At 31.6% G+C, this 18,979-nt stretch overlaps 1 protein-coding gene across 1 annotated transcript; it reads left to right on the forward strand.

The window, feature by feature from the left end:
- The first annotated feature begins 394 nt into the window (after positions 1-394).
- Positions 395-18,979, forward strand: LOC128187267 (uncharacterized). Its single transcript, XM_052857580.1, has 10 exons — positions 395-486; positions 584-754; positions 9,404-9,442; positions 10,636-10,680; positions 10,827-10,856; positions 13,641-13,757; positions 13,915-14,034; positions 14,730-14,846; positions 15,031-15,123; positions 16,672-18,979. The coding sequence occupies exons 1-10, from the start codon at positions 411-413 to the stop codon at positions 16,998-17,000; spliced, it is 1,137 nt and encodes a 378-aa protein (XP_052713540.1). The 5' UTR covers positions 395-410; the 3' UTR covers positions 17,001-18,979.

Genomic DNA, 18,979 nt, shown 5'->3' on the forward strand with positions numbered 1-18,979 from the left:
AAATTGGTCATCGAATTATGTTCTCTGGAGGAAAAAGTAAATCCAAAAATTTTAACATTATGAAAAATATTTGTAATTCTAAAATTTATGATTAATTAATCAAGCATTCGATTATGCATTATGCTTTTTTTAAAGAAATAAACGCACAACAATGAGAGAAAAAAAACGTTTATTAATATAAACACTTTTTGCCAGACAAAAATAAATAGATGTGTCATGCGATACATTGACAATATAACATGTTGTTCTTTACACTTGGCTTACGTTACTCTATTGTTTAAGCATCTTTATTGCATTTGCATTGTTCATTCATCCGTTGTGGAATAAATCAATACCAGTTATCTCAGCTGAATATCTCACATTGCTTCGTAAAATATTTGTGAAATAGTGTTAGCCGACTCAAGACGACAATGGGAAGCAATTTGCGGATCATAAGTATACTGCTGTCTGTTATAAAATTTGATGTAATTAGTGCATGGGGAGAATGTAAGATAAAGCTTTTATACATATATTTTTCCAAATTTAATTTTTAAGAAAGGATTTGTGTATTGTATTATATATAATTATTTAATTATTTTTTTAGCTATACCATCAGACTGTGAAAGTTATGAATTTTTTGGAAATTGCAACAAGGAAGACTTATGTTTTTGCTATAGCAGCCCATTGCAATGGTATCGTACCTCGTTTGCTGGTTTAAGAAGTTTTACTTCTGAGTTCCAATCCTTTTCGGATATCTGTGGTGCCTGTTCTAGTCGTAAGTGAAAACTGAAAGGGGGGGGGGGGGTTCTTGTTAATTGTTGTAAAACTTTTGGAAATGTACGAAATGCTCCTTAACCGATACATAAATCGGCCAATTAGAGTTGTTACCATGTCAACGACTCTAGTGTAAATAGTTGAATTTATGTCGAATTTGTTATTTTATTCTTTATAGAAGTAAGATAAAAGGATCTATTGCGAGTAACAATTATATTGACCTATAGGACCGGTATTGGTTTCTGTCTTTACAAAAAACATATCGATATTTGTTCCACATCTTGATTAAAGGCCATACACTCTTAGGTTCTAGCTCTCATAATGTATAGTGATTGAAAAGAAAGTTTCACAATCGTTGTCCGAAGAGTATGAATTATGGTCGCTTTTTTAACTTGATTATATATATCTTTAAATTTTATTTTCAGTTTACTTTTTATGATACGATACATGTTCTTGATATGCGTTTATTTATAACCAGGGACATATTAGTAACTATCGTAAGTATCGCGTGACGCGATTTAAAAGGTTACAAATCCTTTGACTCCTTGCTACAAATAATGCACGTCGCCTTAGTTTTTTAACAAAACTAACAGGAAGATGTAGAAGGATTTTATTAGGCGTTCTTCGTCATTCATCGTATATTCAGCTGAACTCTTTTCAGTAATATGTTTTACGGTGTAACCGTTTGGAGGGCGAAGCCAATATAAATGGGGCTAGATCAGTAGATGCCCTTTCATCATCTCTGGCCTGTCATTTCATATATTGTTTTGTTTGGACTCTAATCTTATTGCTTGTTAAATTGTTCAAGCCCTAATATGCCATAGACTATAGTCTGTCCCAAGCTACTGTTTCCATCACATTTTGACGATTTTTATAGAAACATATACAGCTAAAAGAATTACAATTGAAATCCTTCATTAAAACGTCTTTGTTTTAGTCAGAGATTTTCACAGGAACGAAAAACAGATTTCTTATGGAGGTTTATCTTTTTTTCATTCGGAAGTTTCTTGGAGCACCCCACACAATTTTCAAATGCTATCATCCAGATCTTATTTTATATAATTTGCTATACAAATATCCATAGATTTTTAACAGCCGCTTTTTTAGCCGAACAAGTCAGAGAGAGAGAGAGAGAGAGAGAGAGAGAGAGAGAGAGAGAGAGAGAGAGAGAGAGAGGGGAAATTCAAATACAAAAACCTGTTAACAAATTTTCATTCTGGTATGTAAATCAATATTGTTTAAACCCTGAAATATTTCATCTTCGTAAGCCAAGGGTTTCTGACCCGCGCCGCTCTTGTAGATCACACACCATTGGCTAGCGAAGGTAGGGGTATTTATGAATAACTAATAACTAAGCAAAAAATGTTAGGATAGAATTTAGCTGCATTTTGTTGTTGTTGTTGTTGTTATTTTGATTCTATCAATATACAAGTATATTATTTTAATGTCTTACTGTCTAGTCTGAAGTAATTTATACATACATGTATATTGGATAATACTTGGCTGCAGCTACATGTAGTATCTACATTGCAGATCTCTGGATAATTTCTCAGCATGAAGTATATTAACGTTTTACTCCCTTATTTTAAATGTATGCATAAAACATTAAATAAAGAGTAATGTATACATATTTTCCTAAATAAGAAAACCAATATATCTCGAGAATTGTTCACTTGTATGGACAAATAATAAGATTATTTTTGGTCCCTAAATTCACTAAAATTTGTCATTCAAACACTGAATTATTAAACATTCAGTGATTGATTTGTGCATTAAAACTAGAGAATTGAGATACCCTCAGGCTGGCTAATTCACATCATAAGTTGCAAATTATGTCCTTTGTTTATATTGTACATACCAGGGTATATAATTTAATCTGAGTTTGTCTGACAAATGTCTTACATTTAGTGTCCAATGCATCATATCTATGATTGTGAATGCAGATCAGTACTTCCTATTATGCATAAATTTTAAGTATCTATAATGCATATTCGAATGATTTACACATTTTTCTTTTGGGTGTGGGTTGGGGTGGGAGGGATTAGAATGGGGAAATATTTTACAATGTGTCTGTCAAAGATTATGATGTCTACAAAATTAAGTTTTGATTAGCTTTTGTTTTTATTGAATTAGTTATTGGTGGTAACTTATTTTTTTTTTATTTTGATGATCAATTTGAATTCTGGATACGGAATGACCTGGGTATGAGTATGTCAGGTTACGATTTGAGATGAAACCTTAAAGACAAAATTTCAATTGAATTAAAAGTAGGAGAAAAACGTCTTTGGTGTTTTCAGAAAGTAATCAGAATATATATACATTTACCATCGGTATGCATTTAAAGAAGAAGATCGAAGTTAAATATACAAAATGCATAATATTTTGTATGAAAAAGAAAAGATGTTTACAAATGCTGTTAATTTAAAAAAAAAAAGTACGCCCACATTTGAAATCGAACAAGGGCACAAAAACATCCTGAGAAATATAGCTAGCGGTTTAACCTACTGAGCTATCCAGAACTTACATTCTCTGGTGTAAATATAAACTAATATTATAGAAATCAGTTTCTGTAATTTTTGTCGGTTTGCAAAATTCGACCCCAGGGCTAGGGTACGTGCCCCCCAAAACACTATCTCAATTTATTCCTTTGAACAAAACCTATCAAAATATTTTAGACCTTTTTAGGGGCAGGCCGGTCCTGAAGGATATCCAGGCCATAAACCATGCAGAAATATAGTTGTTTTTTCCAACTTTTAAGATTAATAATAAAATTGCAAGAGCAATTATACGCTATATAGGTTCAAAATGCAAATTCGAAAAATGTACTATAGAAAATATTAATTTTTTTTAATTTGATTTTCAAAAGTGATTTTTTTTCTGGGAAATCCCCTACAGATCAATTCAGTTGTCATTTGCAATAGGTCCTTACTTATATTCTCATTTCTTTACCCCCGATTTATTCAACTTATTGTTAACATATTTAAATTCAGTACAATGACGTTAAGATTTTTTAAAATTCTCACACAGGTTAATTGATGCATTGATTGATTTTCTATACTAGATGACTCCATGACATTTATTTGATTCGTTTAATGCTCACGTCTAGAGAAAAATCGAGTTAACATACTAATGAATTTATATTATTAAGGAATATATTATAAACGGAAGACCTTATTGTTTTCTTACTGTTTATTTTTATTTTTTTTTCCAAATTTTGTGCACGCGATTTCTCGAAAACTATTGGACCGATTTCAACTATTTTTTCACAGATGATGCGATGTAATCTAAGTTTTACATGTATATGTTTTCGAAATTTTTGTTATCATCATTTCCGATACCGATTTTTCGGCCATTTTGTATATTTTTACGACCTATTTTGTGCAGAGCTGATCTCAGAAGCTATCAGAGATATGAAATTTTCAGAATATGTAGTCTATAGTTTGAAGTTGTGCACTATTATGTTGTTTTACGCCAGTGGCGCCATTTCTTGGAGCTCGCCTGGGCACGAAAATTGGGTACGAATTTTTGTTCAAAATTTTCACACGTTTTGATTTATATCTTTTTATCGGTTGATATTTTGTTAAGACATATATAACAAAAGTGGTAGAAAATCAAAAGTTCTTTCCAACAAAATCAAGAAAAAGGGACTGGCCCCTTTATTTAGGGGCCAAGGCACTCGGAAACTCTCATACAAATAACTTAAAACCGATAAATATTTTGTAATGCATTATAGAAGCAAAGTTGTTGATCGTAACAATATTTAACAGGTAAAATCATTGCCACACCAATTTATAACGTAATTAGGGATTGTGTAGGGGCCAAAATACTTAAACTTTGACGCAATATATCTAGAAAAGGGCACATATTTGTTAAGCATTGTAGAAGAGAAAATGTTTGCATTGATGACTCTAATCGATTCCATTAATCAAAACACCAAAGTCAGTCCCCATTAAGGATCTAGAGGACTGACCCCTAAAATGTTCAATCATTTTTATTTCGAAAATAAACAACAATTCTAGATAGGTGTAAGAACAAAAAATGTTAGTATTTGTGAGACCATTCGAACGAACTCAAGAAAAAGGGGCTGGCCCCTTAGAGTAGGGGTCAAGACACTCGTAAACTCTATTACAAATAACTTAAAAACAATAAAGATTTTGTGATGCATTATCGAAGCAAAGTTGTTGATCGTACCAATATCTATTAGAAAAAATTATTGCCACGCCCATTTATTACGTAATTAGGAATTTTTAGGGGCCAAAGTACTTAAACGTTGACGCAATATAACTAAAGAAGTAGACATATTTTGTTAGACATCATAGAAAAGAAAATGTTTGAATTTATGATTTAAATCGATTCCACTTATCAAAACAATAAAGTCTGTCCCCATTAAGGATCTAGAGGGCTGGCCCCTAAAATATTCAATCATTTGTATCTCAAAAATGATCAACAATTTTAGATGGGTATAAGAACAAAAATTGTTAGTATTCTTAAGAAATTTTCAAAGAAATCAAGAAAAAGGGGCTGGCCCCTTAAATGAGGAGCCAAGACACTCGTAAACTCTATTACAAATAACTTAAAAATGATAAAGATTTCGTAATGCATTATAGAAGCAAAGTTGTTGATCGTAACAATATCTATCAGGAAAAAATTATTGCCTCGCCCATTTATTACGTAATTAGGGATTTTTAGGGGTCAAAGTACCTAAACTTTGACGGAATACATCTAGAGAAGGAGTCATATTTTGTTAAGCATAGTAGAAGAGAAAATGCTTGCATTGATGATTCTCATCGATTCCATCAATCAAAATACCAATGTCTGTCCCCATTAAGGATCGAGAGGACTGGCCCCTAAAATATTCAATCATCTGTATAAAAAAATGAACAACAATTTTAGATACTTGTAAGAACAAAAATTGTTAGTATTTGTGAGCCCTTTTGAATGAACTCAAGAAAAAGGGAGTGGCCCCTTACATTAGGGGCTAAGCCACTCGTAAAGTCTTTTTCACATACCTAAAAACAATCAAAATTTTGTAATGCATTACAGAAACAATGTTGTTGATCATAACAATATCAGTTTGTAAAACTCATTGCCACACCCATTGATGACGTAATTATTGATTTTAGGGGACGAGACTTAAATCATTAATATGCAAAATGTGAAAAAGCAAAACACTTTGTTATGCATTTTTAAGGATATTGACAATCGTATACATTATCTGAAAGGGAGTGTTTGAGGTGGAATTCAGAAATTTCATTGATATCTTAATCGTATCGTTTAAAATTTGCACGGAAGACCTACTCGTAACGAGATCGTATCTAGTTATTATTATTTTTTTCCAGGAATTTTGTGCACGCGATTTCTCAAAAACTATTCGGCCGATTTCAACCATTTTTTCACAGATGATTGCCAGTTGTCATAATTCTAGAGGTTTTTTGAATTTTTGAAATCGGCACTTCCGGTTCCGATTTACGGCCGATTTTGTAAGTCTTTACGACCAACTTTGTGCAGACATAAAGACTATCAGAGTTGTGCACAATGCATTTTTTTTTTCGCCAGTAGCGCCATTTCTTTGAGCTCGCCTAGGCTCGAAAATTGGGTACGAATTTCGAATCAAACTTTTCACACTTTTTGATCTGTATCTTTTTATCACTTGATATTTTATTAAGACATATATAATAAAAGTAGTAGATAATCAGAAGTTCTTTCCAACAAAATAATAAAAAAAGGGGTTGGGCCCTTAAATTAGGGGCCAAGACACTCATAAACTCTATTACAAATAATTTTAAAACGATAAAGATTTTGTAATGCATTATAGACGCAAAGTTGTTAATCGTAACAATATATATCAAGTAAAATCAGTGCCCCGCCCTTTTATTACGTAGTAAGGGATTTTTAGGTGCCAAAGTACTGAAACTTTGACGCAATATATCTAGAGAAGGAGACATATTTTGTTAAGCATTGTAGAAGAGAAAATGTTTGCATTGATGATTCTAATCGATTCCATTAATCAAAACACCAATGTCTGTCCCCATTAAGGATCTAGAGGGCTGGCCCCTAAAATATCCAATCATTTGTATCTCAAAAATGATCAATAATTTTAGATTGGTGTAAGAACAAAAAATGTTAGTATTCTTAAGAAATTTTCAAAGAAATCAAGAAATAGGGACTGGCCTCTTGAATAAAGGCCAAGACACTCGTAAACTCTATTACAAATAACTTAAAAACGATAAAGATTTTGTAATGCATTATAGAAACAAAGTTGTTGATCGTTACAATATCTCTCAGGTAAAATCATTGCTTTGCCCATTCAATACGTAATTAGGGATTTTAGGGGCCAAAGTACTTAAACTTTCAAACAATATATCTAGAGAAGGAGACCTATTTTGTTAAGCATGTAGAAGAGAAAATGTTTGCATTGATGATTCTAATCGATTCCATTAATCAAAACACCAATGTCTGTCCCCATTAGGGATCTAAAAGGCTGGCCCCTAAAATATCAAACCATTTGTAACTAAAACATTAATAACAATTCTAGATAAGTGTTAGAACAAAAAATGTTAGTATTCGTGAGACCTCTCGAATGAACTCAAGAAATAGGGACTGGCCTCTTGAATAAGGGACCAAGACACTTGTAGACTCTATTACACATACCTTAAAAACTATCAAAATTTTGTAATGCATTATAGAAACAAAGTTGTTGATCGTAACATTATCAGTTTGTAAAACATATTTTGAAACCCATTGATGACGTAATTAGGGATTTTAGGGGACTAAAATCTTAAATCTTTAATGTGCTGTATGTGAAAAAGCAAAACTCTTTGTTAAGCACTTTAAAGGATATTGACGATGGTATATATTATCTGAAATGGAGTGGTTATCTCAAATTTCATTGATATTTTAATCGCATCGTTTAAAAATTGAACGGAAGACCTACTCGTTACTCGTAACGAGATCGTATCTAGTTCATATTATCATTTTATATGTTCAGATTGCACTTTATTAAAATATCTCAACGAGCTACAAATTGCATATTTGAAATCGCTTCACATTACAAAATGTGTGTTAAAAATATTCTATGTGGTATCTAAGTCAAACAAAGTGTCAGTGATTATGTAAACATAGAGTAATGAAAACGCATAAAGTGGTCAATTTTGATGATATTTGGATTTTGCAGTAGAAATAGTAATGTATCTAATAACAAAAGTTTCAAATTATTATTATCTTAATTAGACTCTACATAAACATAATGATTTATAATATGTACCAGTAATATGTATTACCGTGTCACCGTTGGTCGAGTGCAGCAGGATCAACATCCCACATAGCTAAAAACATGTTTAAACTTGGAGAGAATTTGTTAATGAAAATCTGTAAACAATGAATTGCTTTCCAGAATTATTTATCTTTATATCCTTGTTGTTATTGGAGTTTTCATTTTTATTTACCTGTTTCATATTTTTTTTACTTTGTTTAATTTTGTATACGTTGTATGCTTATTCCCTTTTCCTTTTGAGGCGTGTAATTAATTACCCATTGCCATCTAAAGGTTTGACGATATTCAACTTTTACATAGATATTTTAACTGTTTAATTTTTTAACCAGAGTTTCCAACGGAAAAATCCGGTTATTAGGATGGTGAAAATGGCGGTACCCTTATTGTACGGATAACTCCACCTACAGTTTTCAAGATAGGAAATTGGTCTTTTGCAGATCAATTGTACATATATCAGAGGTGTGCATATTACTAGGATTTTGAAATCTGATAATGATAAAAAAAAATACCAGCTTTTGAACTTAGTCATTTTTTTTGCAAAATATTGCATATAGGGTACCCCTATTGTGCGGATAACTCCTCCTACAGTTTTCAAGATAGGAAGTTTGTTCTTTTGCAGATCAATTGTACATATATCAGAGTTGTGCATATTGCTAGGATTTTGATTTCTGATAAGTGATTAGTCATTTTTTGGAAAAATATTGCTTACAGGGTACTCCATTTCACTGGATACGATAGGTAGCTAGTGTTTATTAATTCAGGGTTGACAGTTCACATAAAAGAAAACCCGATTTGCTGTCACATTGACAGCTTTTCACTTGTCTTCCTTTCTTTTTATTTATTACAGGACGTGGCTGTAATTCTAAACATATTGTTTTTTATTCCACACCACTTTGTGATTATCATTAATATGAAAAACAAGCATGGAACTAGCATGTATACCATCCCCTTATCTAAGCCATAAAAGGTTTAAAACAGAAACTAATCAGTCAAGCGATCGCACTTTACACTGAAAAAGCGAGAAACAGCTGATCCAACTCTACGTTTGTGGCGGGAAATATATTGAGCTCATTGTGACGTAACACATAATTTTTGTTTACGTTTCTCGAGTTTTGTAAAAGTTCTTTTGGTTCTCACCAAAGCGTGTGCTTTACTCAAAACGAGTCGACAAACCTCACGAAACCGCAACTTTCGAATGTAAGATCAGCCATTTTTGGCATTGTACTACGTGAACACAAAAGAATGATGGGATGCCGCCAAAAAATTTCTTGATATCCCGCGCACTGGCTCTTAAAGCTCATTTGTGTTTGTGTAATCTATATAGTTTATAAATTGACAGGATATACATTATCGTTAACTTTTATACAAATTTTACAGTTGAACCGGGAAAGTGTATAAATCAAACCGCTTATTTGCGTAAGTAGTCTGTACATAATATTCTTTTCATTCATTCATATTGATCACGCCATTAGAAAATTAAATTCGTATTTATAGGGGCATGGTGACGATTTTGATTAAAAATAATTTTTTTCGATTTGATCAATAGAAATGCATTTCTAAAGCATCTATACTACTTATTAAAATGATAGACTCGAATATTTAAGCTTTAATACCGATAAATCGGAAGAGTATTGCCTTTTGTTTTATATATTTTAAACATCATTGGTATTTGAAGATTACCAATTTGTTTTCATTTTTTCTCAATCAAGCTTGGCTAATTAATAATCAGTGAAAATTCCTCAAAAAATCCGGAAATCATCTGGAGTTTTTGGTTTTTACAATCTAGGGCGTGCGCAATACATTCACACTGACGGGATCTTTAGTTTATGTTTCCATAAAATCATATTTGCATTAATAAACTCAGAAGCGATAGTATACATACGTGTAAATTTTCATTGGAAATTTAATTGCTATATATTCTGTTCATATATATTAATTTTATGATTCCTTATGAGAGAAATTATAGAATAACAAATATACATATTTACTTAGTACTTAGCCTACTTTTGTGTTCCTGTATCTCTTAGGAGAGTGAAGATATAATGTATAGACTGTTTTATCGTTAAAATGAAAAAAATATATTTATTTCCTACGGACCCGGTTTTACGATAGAATGCGTTCCGTGTATTGTCTCTGTAGCAAACGTGTACATTGTAAAAAGGTGTAAAATTTTTACATTATATGGATTAAATATTTAGATGAAAGGTATTTACAGTCAGTCTCAAAATGGTTTATTATGATTAATTTGACTGTTATTTTCAATGCTTCTTCATTAATTTTCTCCAAAATCGTTGCGGGGCGATTCGAAATTTGTTGTTACATTACGGGTATATGTGAGGCATTAATAATAAATGGTTACATTGAAATTATTGTGAAAACAGGCTTGGCCCCTGTGGATGTATCTATTTCGTAAATGTTCGATATGCAATGTCAACCCGTGCACGCACGGGTCAAAGTCTAGTTGTAGATAATAATAAAAAAAATGACCAAAATCGTGACCATGCCCCCTTAACATACGATGAATATTTATAATGAAAACAAAAGATGCAAAATAAAATGGTATTATAATTTGTTTTGAAAGGATTTAATTACTTTTTCATTTTTTGTAGTGATAACCACAAATGTCGAACATTTAAATGTAATACAACAAATCAGTAAGTACAACGAATTTACCTATATACATGTACCTAAGCATATTTATTTCATTGAAAAGTTTATACGCTCTAAGCCTGTAAAAAAAATTTAAGACTATCATCTTAGCTCCTATCACAATAATATGAGAAATATCTTTTTTTTTCAGCCGATACACAATGTTCGCAGATGTTGACAGGTACTTTTTTTAAACCTCTTTTTTTTTTATCTTATCTTAACCGCCACGTACAAAATGATCGAACAAAAAAGCACTTTTTGAAATCCCATTATCAAAGGGCAATATAATTACTAATTACGGTAACTTGTATCTTTTATGTGGCAAAATATAATCAACGAAAAATTCTCATCTGGCGTAATGCAGTCTCTTAGTTCAAGATGTAAATTATAAATAAAGACATCTTTAAATAACGTTTGCTTCAAAAATTGTTATCTTCTGTGACTACTGCCTGAATAATCTTCATTTAAATATACGTTTTTTAAACCTGCTCATTTTCATTTGAATTCATTTGGGTTATGATTTATCGATAAGCAATTTTCTTTTAACTCATAACACGTTGTGTACCTTGGTTTAATCAATAGAATTCATCAGATAGAGGTTCTTAATTTTGAATTTAATTAGTCTCTCACAGATTGTGACTTGTTCCGAAGAGTGGAATAATGTTTCGTTGCCAGGCGTAGATATTTAGACCAAACAAGTTCTTTTTAGAACAAAATAAACAAAATTAATTGTCTAATTAGTCAATTAACTTCTCCATCTATTAAAGAAGGCTGGAGGGTCAACAAATTAATCAGATTTTTCTTAAACTCTGAAATATGAAAACTTTGGCCATAAACTACGATTTAGTAGAGGAGAAATGCCAATATTTTAGTGTTACAATATTATATAATAATTTTCTTATACTTTTATACAGAGCATTTCTTTTAATAAGATATATTAAAATACTCTTTAAAAAAAATGACCGCGACCATCGATTTAAAGTAGTCCGAGTATCGCACTACGTCATAATACGGATTTTACAATATTGGTTCGACTTTTACAAAGCGTTTTTGATACCCGGTATTGATTTTGCTCTACATCGCTGTTGTAAACAATGGCAATAATAAGCAATTAGAACGGTAATATGTGTATTCTATGAGAGATAGAAATGATTAATGTTGAGAAACTCGATTCTGTTTAAGTAAAATGAAAAACGAAGTATCTGATTAACCGGGATCTCAGGTATGCTTATATGTTCTTTGTTTTGACCCCCCCCCCCCCCCCCGAATTTTTCTTTTACTAAAACCGGTTTAAATTTAGAGACAGAAGCTATTTCGAATTTAATCAATCGTCAATTAATTAATATTCAAATGATATCTAACATTGTTGACGGATCTAGGCAGAAAACTGTTGCAAAATGTGATTTTTACGGATTTTTTCGTCAGGGTCTACTTTGTTTAGAGCTTATAGCGTGAAAAGTAATCTGTCAACATATAATTTATTTTACCAAATCTTTTTTCTAAGATGTCAATCTATAGAATAAACACCATGAATTTAAGTTTGAGTCCATAAAATAGTAAAAAAAATTACCAAACGCGATACTAGCATTGCATTTTTTGTATTCTATTTTGATACATCAGGTCCATAAAGCGTATAAACTTACAAAAATTTGCGCAAAATTATTGATGAGATATGGCTAAGATAAATATTTATACTCTATTTTGTATGTTCAGTTCTAATTTTCCCAAAATTGGTAATTATTTTTAGGAAAAACGGACGTCTGGCAAATTTCATAATTGTCTTTAATTTTTGCAAGGGGGTACACCCGTCTGAGAGGTGATAGCAAACAAACTAGCATGTAAACAAACATATTTTCTTTTGTATATGTATTGCTAGAATGCATATCTATCATTTAAAGCTAGGCTTTTAATGATTGAGCCCATTTAGTGCCGAGTATAGGACTACCTTAAGATATTTTTTTTTCCAAAAAAAAATTTTTCAGGCACGCAGCACCGAACAGGTGGCTTCCTCATCTCAAAACACTTTTTTTCACAAAAGACATTTATTTTAGACTTGGGAGCATGCAAAAATAAACCTTTAAAATCCACACACACATATAAAACAGAGTAAAATAAGCACATTTTTAAAATTCCAAACATTTGTTTGTGTGTTAACATTTTTAAAATTTATTTAAAATTTAAAATTAAATTTTAAAATGTGTCTGTGTGTTAACATTTTTAAAATTTCCTTTATATAAAACCGGACACTGCGATATTTTTTGGATTTAACTATATATATTTATATATATATATATATATATATATATATATATATATATATATATATATATATATATATATATATATATATATATATAATATTCAAAAAATAATTACGGTGGGGATTTTGCTCGTGCTTATCAACATGTTGTCCCTCTTCCACCTTAATTCTTCCCTCTCCCTTGATACAGGTATTGAGGTTTTGTGGATAGTGTTTATTAATCCTATTCAAAGAAGCATTCTGAGAGTATTGTATTGCATAAGCAATACACGCCCCCTACCGGTCAGCAAATTTCATAATATTCCTCAAACGCATAAAGAAAAAAGTGTGGAAAACTGAAGTGGGACAGACAGACGGAGGGAAAGACGGACGGATGGACTGACGGACGCAGAGGAAAGCTATAGTCCCCTCCGATGAAAACCGGTAAGGGACTAATAAGCTAAACGTGCTCATTTTATCTTCTTGTGTTGTCGCACAATACACAGGAGCCAAACTTGTTATGACATTAATTTCAATGTTTCCATAATAAAGATTTGTGGTTGCATTGATATTAATGTCAAAAAGAGCTTGGCCCCTGTGGCACAATACTAATACCCGGCAATAATATTGAAAAAAAATATTATTATATTAAACTATAAAAGATGATTGGGGGGGGGGGCGACAATGGATGGCCACATCAATATTTTCTCTTGTTTACTATGTTAGTTAGTCAAACAACTACAATATCAACGACGACTGGGGGACAGGACATGACGTCAACCGCATACACGACATTGTCAACCAATGAGCAAACAACACGTACCGAAGCATCCGTGACAGGGGGTATGATTTGTGTAATATTAAGAAGCATGTAAATAGTTATATTGTTTTCTATAACCAACAAAACGTTTTGAAGACGTTTATTTTAATTTTTATTCTGTATATAATATACACATTGTTCATAAAAATTATAAATATCGTACCAGTTTTACTTTGATAGTTAGTCAAACAACTACGCTATCAACAGCGACAACCGGGGGACAGGGCATGACGTCAACTGCATACACCACAACATCAACCAACGAGCAAACAACACGTTCTGAGACATCTTCGTCATACGGTATGATTTGTATAATATTTCAGAACTGGTTCTAATCTTTTATGAAGCTTTTAAAATGATAAGTGTTTAAATGAGAGAAAACCAATTTGTTTTCTTACCAGACAGACAGACAGATAGACAGACAGACAGACAGACAGACAGACAGACAGATAGATAGATAGATAGATAGATAGATAGATTTAATTATTTATTTAGCATTATGCTACTTAAAAAAGTTTGTATCTTTAAAAACAAGTTGTATGTAGATTCTTTCAAGGCTAACTAGCTTTTACTAACTTTAAAAGATAGTGGAATTTTATACTCAAAGTGTATCTAATTAATCCGGGAGGGGACAATCGACAAACTGTTATATCTTCTTGTGTTGTCGTACAATACACAGGAGCCAAACCCGTTTTGACATTAATTTATATATATATATATATATATATATATATATATATATATATATATATATATATATATATATATATATATATATATATATATATATATATATATATATATATATATTTCCATAAATAAAAGTCTGTGGTTGCGTTGATATTAATGTCAAAAAGAGCTTGGCCCCTGTGGCACATTATTAATTCTCGGCAATAATATTGAAATAAAATATTATTTTATTAAACCAAAGATGATTTTTTTGGGTGCGACAATGGATGGCCACATTAATATTTTTTCCTCTTATTTGCTGTTAGTTAGTCAAACAACTACAATATTTACGGCGACTGGGGCACAGGACATGACGTCAACCGCATACACGACATTGTCAACCAATAAGCAAACAACACGTACCGAAGCATCCGTGACAAGGGGTATGATTTGTATAGTATTAAGAAGCATGTAAATAGTTATATTGTTTTTATAACCAACACAACGTTTTGAAGACGTTTATTTTAATTTTTATTCTGTATATGATATACACATTTTTCATATAAAATATCAAACACCATTCTAGTTTTAATATGTTAGTTATTAAAATAACTACACTATCAACAGCGACAACCGGGGGAGAGGACATGACGTCAACTGCATACACCACAACATCAACCAACGAGCAAACAACACGTTCTGAGACATCTTCGACAGATGGTATGAATTGTATAATATTTCAGAACTGGTTTGAATTTGTTAATATGCTTTTATAATGGTAAGTGTTTAGATGAGAGAAAACCAATTTGTTTTCTTACCAGACAGACAGACAGACAGATAGATAGATAGATAGATAGATAGATAGATAGATAGATAGATAGATAGAAAAAAGATGGATAGATTTATTTATTTAGCGTTATGCTACTTAATATGGTTTGTATCTTTATAAACAAGTTGTATGTAGATTCTTTTCAGGCTAATAAGCTTTAACTAACTTTAAAAGATAGTGGAATTTGTATTAAATTGTATTTCATTAATCCGGGAGGGGACAATAGACAAATTGTTATAATTAAGTGGTTAAGATCTTTTAATGTAAACATGCCATTTTTGGGATTTGATTTTAATCAACTCTTCTATACAGTTACTCTGGCAAACCGAAAGTGAAACAGTGTTTGAACCTAAGCACAAATCATCACCACTGACAAGTCTTAGTTCTTGAATTTAATAGAAAAATTTTATGTAATGTACGCTGAAGCACTGAATTTCAAGAAAACTTATTTTTAAACACTTTGATTTTATATAATAAGAACAATTTAGATATGTTTGTAGTATCACGTATTCCTACGCCAGAGTTTAATAGTGTTTCGTGCAACCAAACGCTCGGCTGTCTCCGTAAATCTCCGACAAACAGAGAGGCTCTATTGCTTGTCGGAGATTAACGGAGACAGATGAGCGTCTGGTTGAACGAGACTGGAGTTCAATATCAATAGTGCTTGGATCAATACAATTTTTAGAATTGTTTCGATTACTAAAACATAGTTTGAAATCTTTCTTTAAATATAACACAACATAATTAATTTGGGGTTTCTCTAAATTATTGTTTGAAAAGTCTAATTAAAATTCATATTATAAAAAAAGTACGTAATTTGAATGCAGACTAGAAACTAATTTCCACGCAAGATAAGTTAATTTTATAATAAATGATAATCGATAAAATCAACTCCCGTCAGCACTTCAGTACTTATTTCTTATCGATGTCAAAGCACATACGGACATATTTCAATGTACATAATTTCCTTTTTCGCTGTTTTTGTTATAAGCACAATTTATTGTATATTCGTCCGTTTAATATTCGCCCTTTCGCCTCGCCAAACATTCCATTTTAATATTCAATAAAATGCTTTAAGATAATTACACATCGTACATGTGAATTATCAAACACCGTTCCAGATAATTATGCCACTACTTAGTTGACAGTTTCTTACACATCTACGATACAGTTGAAAACAATAATAAATGTAAAACATCAAATATACTGTAGCATGTCCAAAAAACTCAAATATCGTAAGACAAACAGTAACGTAAGGAGTTGGTGATAATTGTGCATATATTGAATTTTCCAAGACAATTTTTTAAATGTATCGATATATGCATGTATTCAATAACAATAGAATTACCGATAATTTTGGTGTTAGGAATTCATTATTTGCTAATTTAATACTCCCGATATCATCATACTTATACAATGTATATTTTTCACTATTTCAGCTATGTGTCCTTGTCAATGTGAGTATTTTGATAAGATAGAGTACTGGGCCAAGGAAAGTAACCAGCGCAAACAGTATGAAGAACTGAGCAAGAAACTGGCTGAAATCAAAGATATCCTGAAAATGGAAACAAAAAACCTAAGCTCCTTTGTTAATAAGAAGATAAGCGCTGCCGATGACCGTCCGTCTGCGGTTGCCACCGGGTTCTTGGGGGCTGGCATCATCACCATTGTGCTGGCTGGTATAGTCTTGCTTGATCTTCCTGTGATTATTCAGCAAGCTAGGTTCTTATTCAGGGACATCAAACGAATGTGTGTTCGAGCACAATAACTTAATTTCTACGTTGATGAGCCTAACCCTTAAGCATAATGTTGTTTAAAAGCCATCATTTTTCTATATAATTATGTCCTCTATATGGTAATGAATAATTGTTTGCAGTGCCCAATCTCTTAGTGCGTTCAAAAACTTCAAAAACCTTAGAGGCATAAGCTAATTGGATATTTTCTTTTGGTAAAATTGTATTAGTTTTCTTTGATATAGAACATAAAGGTGTCGATATAAAATACCTGCCATCTCATTCTATCAATGGTACACATTGATCGAACTGTGCGAGTGTAGTTTATGGATAGTCATTAGAAACGAGTCTCACTTCACAAGTTTTAAACGCAATGTTTAATTCATAGAGCTGGATGGACAAAGCAATTTTCAAACTCTTTTATAAAAACAGACATGTATAAAAATACAGGAAAGAATTATTCAAATTACTCTTAACTGAATTTTATTCTTTACGATATACCAGTGTTGCTAAAATATTTCGTCAAGGTTATCTACTATTTTTGACTGTCAAAGTTGAGTACCAGTGATCCTAAATTATATCAATAATCGTAAAAATTAGTTTCGACCATTTTAACTTAAATTAACATTATTGATTGCCATTGCTGAACGTTGCCATTTACCAATGTATTTTTCATCAGCTTATTAATTTACAAAGACTGCACGATAGATTTTCTTAATAACTGGTGCCTCTAACCAGATTCAAACAGAATTGTTTAATATATTTATATATACGATTGTACTCTCATACCATTACGTGTATCCATTGATCCTTGTACTTTTAATGTTCAATATTGATTTATTGACACACTGTTTTAATTTTCACGGTAAAATACTAGTGAGTTGTTATAACTGGGAACCGGACCGTTTGTATATCAATTTGTTTGTATGTTTGCTTGTATGTAATTTGCTTATTAGGGTAGGCCTGTCTTTCAATCCCTCCCTACTTGCAATAGGCAATCCTTCTTTATTTGTACCTGCCTGATGTTGAATGCGTGCGCTTTGCTTAAAAAATCAAAATTATTTGAATAGGCATACAGACATTACAGTAAAATGCGCAATACCTTTGTTTTTAAATGAATGAGAATACAAAGTGTTTTTTTAACCATTTATCGATAACCGGTCGCAAGTAGACCATATTTGGATGACGCATACAGAGTTAAAGTAATATTCAATTATATGGCTTCTTCTTTTAACTGCTAGAAATTTCATAATGTGAAAATTGTTATTTATTTTGGTGATCAGCTTTTGCCGATCACAGTTTTGTCTGATCAGTTTTGTCCGGATGAGGCATCCGGCAAACTTCACTATTTGCGCACATATTATGCTTTTCATGCTTTGCTAACTTTGATGTGACGGCTTGTTAATGTAAATATTTAATTATAGTATCATTAATAACTAAGGAAAAATATTCTAATGTATTTGACTTGAGATTTGAAAATGTATACAAAATGATTAAAGCATGTTTTGTGTTTCTTTAAATGGGTAATACTTTTGTTCGCAAGTACACCTTGTCTTCTTAATGAAAGATACTTCGTTCCTTGCCATTTCGGAAAGCAACAAAACCGCGCGATTTATCTTATCTAATGCTTGTTGTACTTTTGGGGGAAAAACCAGTTTATGCTGACAACTGATTTCACATGCCGATCATTTCTTTAAAGGGAATGTTTGGATGTTAAGGGAAAGTGTAGACGTTTGTCAAAATTCACCAAATATTGAATGTGAATCAAGTTTCAAACGAAATTCAAAGTTTACAATTCATATACTGCAGATCGGCATTACCAGATTAATGGAAAAGTAAGATTTGCAGCAACTTTGTACCGATGTCTATAAAGAGGCATGGTTAGGATTTTGGTAATATTTTGTTTTTTTTGTTGCTAACAATGCTTTAGAAATGCAATTCCAATGATCAACAAAAATTTGAGAATTTGTCGGAGAGTAATAAGCAAGTTACAGAGCTCACAATTATTTTACAT

Source organism: Crassostrea angulata, chromosome 6 (assembly GCF_025612915.1).
Source record: "Crassostrea angulata isolate pt1a10 chromosome 6, ASM2561291v2, whole genome shotgun sequence".
NCBI classification, from domain to species: domain Eukaryota; kingdom Metazoa; phylum Mollusca; class Bivalvia; order Ostreida; family Ostreidae; genus Magallana; species Magallana angulata.

Bases quoted from the DNA above. Each gene is read 5' to 3' on its own strand.
- LOC128187267 (XM_052857580.1), top strand. From the start codon at position 411: ATGGGAAGCAATTTGCGGATCATAAGTATACTGCTGTCTGTTATAAAA. The intron at 13,758-13,914 runs GTATGATTTGTG...TTACTTTGATAG, and splicing joins CGAAGCATCCGTGACAGGGG to TTAGTCAAACAACTACGCTA. The intron at 14,847-15,030 runs GTATGATTTGTA...CACTATCAACAG, and splicing joins CGAAGCATCCGTGACAAGGG to CGACAACCGGGGGAGAGGAC.